Raw genomic sequence first — 7,712 nt, 5'->3', positions numbered from 1 at the left:
AGAAAAGCTTATGTCTTGAACTCACTGGAGAGATCCAAATTGGCTATGGCAGGCAAGAAACCATTTCAGAAACAAGTTTATCTTGCTCAAATTGACATGGAATGGGAACCAAGATCAGTGCCTTCCCTCAATATCTGTGCTTTCCATTTTTCCTCTGACATTTGAGGGGACTTTAATAATTTCAACCAGTTTTATGCCATTATGAAGCTTGATTAAAAAACAAAACAAAACAAAAACAACCCCAAAAAACCTCCAAACAAAACATTTATACTAGCTTTATACTTTGATGACTCCAAGAGAATAATATCATATTCAGGTAACAAGCCATTAATGTCATGTTATGGGAGCATCGGATCCTAAACCTTATCTGAACCTAACATCTTTTAGCTTTCATGAAACCAGAACTGCATCTCTGGTTCGTGAGCATGAAACACTGATTAGCTCAGATTAATGAAGATAATCTATGGTTATGGTTCTGCTTTCTGAAAGGTTAAGACTAGTTCACAGTTTCACAAAATCTAAGCCCAAACTCCCTCTAGATCTCTAAATGTCTGCTTCCTACTCCTGAAGGTTTACAGATAAGCAGTAATTGTCTTCTTCAATGTAGGAGGTTAAATAAAGTAAGAGTAAAATTAATAAATATCAAAATAAAATGTAAAGGAGAGGAAAGGGAAAAATTAAAAATTTGAATAGGGTTATCTAGGTCAGACTGGGTATATTAGCAAATCCCCATCTCCTCTCACTACTATGCCTTCTCAAACATACAGCATCTTCTCCAGCGACAAAAGGTTTAATTGAAAGCATTTGTCCCAACAAATCAACTAAAACTTAACATCTGATTTTTGTAAAGCCTTAAGAAGATTTCTGCAAGCATGGCATCTGAATCCACCAGCAATTTCACTGCTCAGCCAAACCACGCAGATCCATTGACAAGCTGCGAGGATGAAGATTTCTTACAGGTGAAATCCTACCTCTCCGTCCTTTACAGCCTAATCTTCCTGGTGTGCTTCCCAGGGAACATCGTGACAATTTTTGTTTACTTTGCTAAGATGAGGCCCTGGAAAAGCAGCACCATCATTATGTTAAACCTGGCCATCACTGACCTATTGTATGTAGTCACACTTCCTTTCTTTATACACTACTTTGCTAATGGAAATAACTGGATTTTTGGAAACTTCATGTGCAGGTTTATTCACTTCTGTTTCTACTTCAACATGTACAGTGGTATTATCTTCCTTAGCTGCTTCAGCATCTTCCGCTTTTTGGTAGTTGTCCACCCAATTAAATGCCTTTTTCTTCAAAAACGGAGGTGGGCAGTGGTGACTTGCATAGTCATTTGGATGATTTCCCTGGTGGCCCTCAGCCCCTTGGCCATCTTGATTGTCCCAAGGCATAAGCAGAACAGGACAATCTGCCCAGACTTGGCTGCTGCTGAGGACCTTGACACTAGTCGGTGGTATAACTGGATACTGACTGTGTTTGCCTTCTTCTTGCCTTTGTTGGCTGTGACTCTGTGCTATGTGCTTATTATTTACACCTTGGCTACTGGGCCTCACACAGGGGCTTGCTACAAACAAAAGGCTCGCAAACTTGCTGTTGTCCTCTTGGTGGTCTTCTATGTGTGTTTCCTCCCCTTCCACGTCTTCCGAGGGGTTTGTCTGGAGCTTCGAGTATGACCAGCTCCCTGCCACTTGAAGAAAACAATCCTTTTAATGTTTATTATGACTAAACCTTTAGCAGCATTAAATACTTTTGGAAATTTACTGCTCTATGTAGTGTCAGGAGATAACTTCCAGCAGGCGATCCTCTCACTCCTCAAGTTTAGGACAAACAAGAACTTGAAGCAGAAGAGATTGATGCCATAAAAAGTTATGGAGGAAGGGTACAAACCTGCTGTCAACCAGCCAGGCACAACCTCCTTGCCATTGGAGTACAGAGGTTAACCCTGACAGTGCTAAAGGAGAGTTAATCTGTTCTGTTTTGAGTTACAAATTGATCATCAAAGAAGAAAACTTATAAATTAAAATAAAAAGCTTTAAATAAAATGCTAAAAAATTAAACTTGAAATTTCTCTAGAAATTTTTCTGTGTTTGCTTCCTGAATCCTTGACAGCTCTTTTATGGACTAGACAGTTCCAGAAAAAAATAGTTGCTCATTAGTGGCAGATACAGATTCAGGGTGGGAGAAATTTGAAATTAGTTTTATTAACTTAGAAGTTAAGTGTCTAGTCTAAGCTAGGAACCTGTCTTTGACTTCCTTCCTAAGAAATGGAGAGGGGAAGATGCTCCAGAGATCTACTCCTGTCTTGGGCCTATAGGATGTTCATCTCCTTTCCCTGGAGAAGGATAGGTGTACCCATATAAGCTAATCACCTTGTCCTCGTTTTATAATTTCCCATTATAGTGGAGAGAAATAAGCAGTTTTAGAGTGTGAGTCACCAAATTATTCTTGATGTCTGCATTTGGACAAGATGGATCATGACCTAAGAAGTGCCTGTTTCTCTCCGCTGACCATAAAAGGCAAGTAGATCAGACACAGACTTGAATATTCCTGACTGAGAACCAGCTCCAGTACAGACTGGAGTGGATCCAGAGGTGGCTAAAAATGGGGGTTACACATTAAGACCCCATTCAGTGACCATCTGAAGATTAATGGTGCAATAATGCAAGATCTCTCCTATAAGGGTTTTCCACACTACTAATGTAGAATCCATAGAATCATAGAACGGTTTTTCTTGAAAGGGACTTTTAAAGGTCATCTAGTCCAGCCACTCTGCAATGGTCAGGGACATCTTCAACTAGACCATGTTGCTCAGAGCCATATCCAACCTGACCTTGAATGCTTCCAGGGATGGGGCACCTGCCACCTCTCTGGGCAACCTGTGACAGTGTTACACCACCCCCATTGTAAAAAATTCCTTTCTAATTTCTAGTCTGAATCTACCCTCTTTTAATTTTAAACCATTACCGCTTGTCCTATCACGACAGGCCCTATTAAAAAATATCTCTCTGTTTTTCTTATAAACCTCTTTTAAGTATTGAAAGGCTGCGACCAGGCCTGCCTGGACTCTTCTCTTTTCCAGGCTGAACAACCCCAATTCTCTTTGCCTGTCTTCATAGGAGAGGTCCTCCAGCCTTCTAATCATCTTCCTGGCCCTCCTTTGGACTTGGTCCAACAGGTCCACATCTTTCTTACATTTGGAGCCCCAGAGCTGGACAGAACGCTATAGGTGGGGTCTCACGAGAGTGGAGTAGAAGGGGAGAATCACCTCCCTTGACCTGCTGGCCATGCTTCTTTTTATGCAGCCCAGGATATGGTTGTCTTTGAGCATACATTGCTGGCTTGTTTTTCATACTACCAAGTCCTTCTCCACAGTTCATAGACAACACAAAGTAATTTTTGCCCATTTCGTTACTCAGTGAAGCTCTGCTTGGTCACACCAAGTAAGGAACAGCTTTGGGTAATAACACATCTGAGAGGCAATATGGGCTGTCTCACAGGAAAAAAAAAATAGACTTGTAAGAAAGTGTGAGTCCAACACTTGAAGATATATCTAGAGAAGTCCCAGGATCAGCTGAGGTACTCTGGCTAACAGCAACTCAAAGCTATTAGCAACATAATATTCAGAGTCCAAAAGTATGATCACAGAGTGAATCTTCCCATACATTTTTATAACAGCCTTATTTCATGTTTCATTACTTTTGCTCTCTACTCCAAAATGTCCATTAATCAATGGCAACACATGCTGCTGCAAGGCTCTCATGCAACCCTTCTCCTTATCTAATCCCTCTGTGCATGGCCCGGTCTTCAAGTGACCACCAGACCAAGACCTCTAAACCACCATTACCATTAGGCACATGCCTGAGTGACTGGCAGACAGCCTGTGACTCCTCTGTGGCATGGGGAGCCCATCCTCTGCCTATCTCACGGCTGACTTGGGAAGAACAACAGGAAACAGAAAGCAACAGGCTTTTTGAGGGAATGAGAGGAGATGAGACATAAGAAGGAGCAAGATGGGGAAAGTAAGAACAGCATTTGTCTGGTATAGGGTAGAAGATGGCCTGTAAAGGAAAAGCTCTGTCAAAAAGCAGAGGAGGAAGACATTTTGCTCCTGAAATAGGTCCATTGGATTTTAATCCACCCTTAATCATTCACCAAGGTAACTTTTAAAACTTCTGCACAGTGCAGCATGATCTCCTCTGTGACCACTATCCAGCCTCAAATTGTGGATGAGATCTTAGGGTGAAAAGGGAATTTAACCTAATGCTGGCCTGGAAAGATGTTGCATGATGCAAACCTCCAAAAGATGTAAAGAAAATGCCTCCCACAACACATACTACATTGTTTTTGCCAGTCTTCAAGGGGCAGTTCTTCCTCCTCCACTGCGCTTACAGTGCTGCTCTCAACCACTTGCTCCTGAAACACCAGTGACAGCTGAGAAGGCTGACCATGAGAACACAATGCTGAACATGGCATCTTAGCTGTTATTTCAGTTTAGGTTATTCTATCAACAAACCACCAAAGGTTTTTTTAAACAAAATCAGGCTTATACATTATCTTTTAAGCCTCTGCTGCATATCAACACAAAAGTTTTAACTCCAATTGAGTCCTACCTTACTGCCTACAGTGTGTAGTCTAATATGTTTGCTTTCAGGAACAAATGATATCAGGATGTTCAGGAACAAATGTTCAAGGAGTAAAGGACAGGCCTGTATACTCCATCTGCTACGGATAGAGAACCAATCCTTGAGTAAGTATCACATTGTGATAATTTACGCCTTATGTTTGCAATGTTCTCACAAGATCAGAGTATTATTACATCCCCATACAAACCACAGAGACATAAAGCAAAAATATGCATTTTGCTGTTCTCAGGAGAGGCCCAAATGCATACCTCTAACCCCAGCACCTTTCTACACTGATGCACAGGAGGAAAAGCTGTACTAGAAGAGGACAAGAAGGACTTTTTCTTGACAAATACAATGCTACTCTGGTGTCTGATTCCCACAAATAATTAAAACCAAAATGTCAGTTTCTAGAATAATTCCTTCCATAAGGCAACTAACAATGATCATTCTTATAAAGCAAGTAGGAACTCTATCTTTGGAGTGTCACTGTGTGTACCATCTTACATGTGTTCTGCTCTCACTTTCAGACTGATCCTTGAGATTTTTGCAGCAGTGTGAGAGCAAGGGCTCTGACTGGTCTGTTTGAGGCCATCTCTGGAAGTGTGGAAGGTAACATTTTAACCCCTTGGGCAGATCTACCACCTTCATCTTCACAAAAAGCTCAGCTATCAGAAAGCAGGACTAGAGGGAGAAGGCTGCAGGCTCAAGAAAATGTCAGAGAGCAAAACATTGTTCTCCACCTGTTTATCCCGCGTCACATTCCAATGGCCAAGAAAGAAGGAACAAGAATTACAGAATCATAGAATGGTTTGGGCTGAAAGGGACCTTAAAGATCATCTACTTGCAACCCCCCTGCCATAGTCAGGGCCTCCTTCCACTAAACCAGGTTGCTTAAAGCCCCATCGAACCTGGCCTTGAACACTTCCGGGAATGGGGCATCCACAACTTTGTAGAATTTTTTACACAAAAATGGGAGAAACCCTTTCAAGGAGAAACCCAGGTGATGCCATCAGCATGAAAATGGCAGATTGTCAGGCAGACCCTGATAGTAACATGGGACTCCAGGACCTCACAACTGTGCCAGTGGAACAAGGTTAGTTTTACCAGGTGTACAAACATCATTTGATCCCTACCTCTAAGGAGACAGAAACATCCATTTTAAGAATGCTTAAAGAGCCCAGCAGACAGTCCAAGCCTACCTAATCAAACACCCTGTACTTCCTACAGACCTGTATTTGTGTAATGTGCAGGAGTACATAAGGAACAATTAAATGAAGAGGGAGGAAAACCATATCAACTTTGATGAGACTCTCATCTTCTCTGAATGAATATGACACACACCCATACCCTTTCCTTTTGCTTCTTTAATATTGTTTTCATTTTTCGCTGGCAGCCCATGTTCTGGAATACCTCTGCAGATCCCACAAAAGGCAGGAAATATGGGTCTACCTGCTGGCACAGCTGTGGGGAGGGATGGCACTGTGCATAAAGACTTTGTAGAGCAACCCACAAAACAAAATTGGTTACATTTGGTTTAGAAGCATAACCACACAAGGATGGACATTCAAAATGCTCTTTGGTCTTGCATCAGTGGTGGAGGACAAGAAGCTTACTCCAATTTATCAACTGTGTCCATTCCCAAGAAGTAAAACTGAACCCCAATTAAACATGCTATTATTTAAGGACTGTATTGAAAAACTATGACTGCCAGTAACTTTTCTTTTTCTATATGTACAAATCCAATGCAAATAACCATCTAGAATATCCCCGCAGATCTATCAGCAGATTTCCACTTTATAAAACTACCTATCCAAACATTAACCTCAGCAGCCGCTCATGGGTTTGCATATGCAAACCCTGAGGGATGGAGACATGGATGACTTAACTTGCATGAGGTTGAGAGCATTAGCCACAGGCATTAGCACAGGCATCCAGGTGGTAGCCACAAATTATGTTGAAATTTTGAATCTGTTGTCTAAAGCCTTCCCAAACTCCCGTGATATGCTGGGCCAGGATGACAGGGATGGTGATAACACCAAAATAAAATATTAAAATAGTTTGGGTTGGAAGGGACCTTTAGAGGCCATCTAGCCCTAACCCCCTGGCATGAGCAGGGACACTTTCCACAAGATGAGGTTGCTCAAAGCCCCATCCAACCTGACTTTGAACACTACCAGGGATGGGGCATCTACCACCTCTCTGGGCAACCTGTGCCAATGTTTTATCACCTTCATTGTAAAAAACTCCTTTTTTATATCTATTCTAAATCAACCCCCTTTTAGTTTAAGACAATTGCACCTTGTCCTATTGCAACAGGCCTTGCTAAAAGGTTCTCCCCATCTTTCTTACAGGACCCCTCTAGATACTCTAAGGCTGCTAGAAGGTCTTCCCAGAGCCTTCTCTTCAGCCCCAACTCTCTCAGCCTTTCTTCATAGGAGAGATGTTCTAGCTCACTGATCATCTTTGTAGCCCACTTCTGGACTCACTCCAACAGGTCCGTCCGTGTCTTTCTTATGTTGGGGCTCCAGAGCTGGATACAGGGTCTCATGAGGGTCTCATGAGGGCAAAGTAGAGGGGAAGAATCATCTCCTTCAACCTGCTGACAACATTTTTTTATGCAGCCTGGGACATGCCTGGCTTTCTGGACTGCAAGCGCACATTGTTGGTTCATGTACAGTCTCTCAACCACCAGTATCCCCAAGTCCTTCTGTTCTCAATTGCTTTGTTCCTCAGCCTGTATTGATATTGGGGGTTGCCCTGACCCAGGTGCAGCATCTTGCACTTCGCCTTGTTGAACCTCGTGAGGTTCCCATGGGCCCCCTTCTCAAGACTGTAAATAAATAATGGTTTCATACACTAGAAGAAAATGAGTGTTAGGGATTTCTGAATTTTATGTAATTCTACCAGTGGAGGTACAGTGGACAATCACACCAGTTTGCAGTACTTATTCTCATTGCTGCATACCACAACCACAACAGAATGTTTAGTTCCTACTGCTCTTCAAAAGTGACTTGCACAGGCTTAAGAAAGCCATTTTGCTCACTATGCTTATCACTTGGGCAATTTCTCACCAGAGATATGGAA

General features: G+C 42.2%; 1 protein-coding gene across 1 annotated transcript; it reads left to right on the top strand.

Annotated features, from left to right (window-relative positions):
• The first annotated feature begins 872 nt into the window (after positions 1–872).
• On the top strand, positions 873–1,865 carry OXGR1 (oxoglutarate receptor 1). The gene is given in 1 exon segment (XM_027675182.1): positions 873–1,865. A coding segment is annotated over 1 exon segment (993 nt).
• Positions 1,866–7,712: the final 5,847 nt, after the last annotated feature.

The sequence above is a fragment of the Neopelma chrysocephalum genome, unplaced genomic scaffold, assembly GCF_003984885.1.
Source record: "Neopelma chrysocephalum unplaced genomic scaffold, ASM398488v2 Primary Assembly neopelma1_25, whole genome shotgun sequence".
Taxonomy (NCBI): Eukaryota; Metazoa; Chordata; class Aves; order Passeriformes; family Pipridae; genus Neopelma; species Neopelma chrysocephalum.
Note: the sequence above shows the minus strand (reverse complement) of the source record. Positions and strands in the feature narration are given on the sequence as shown.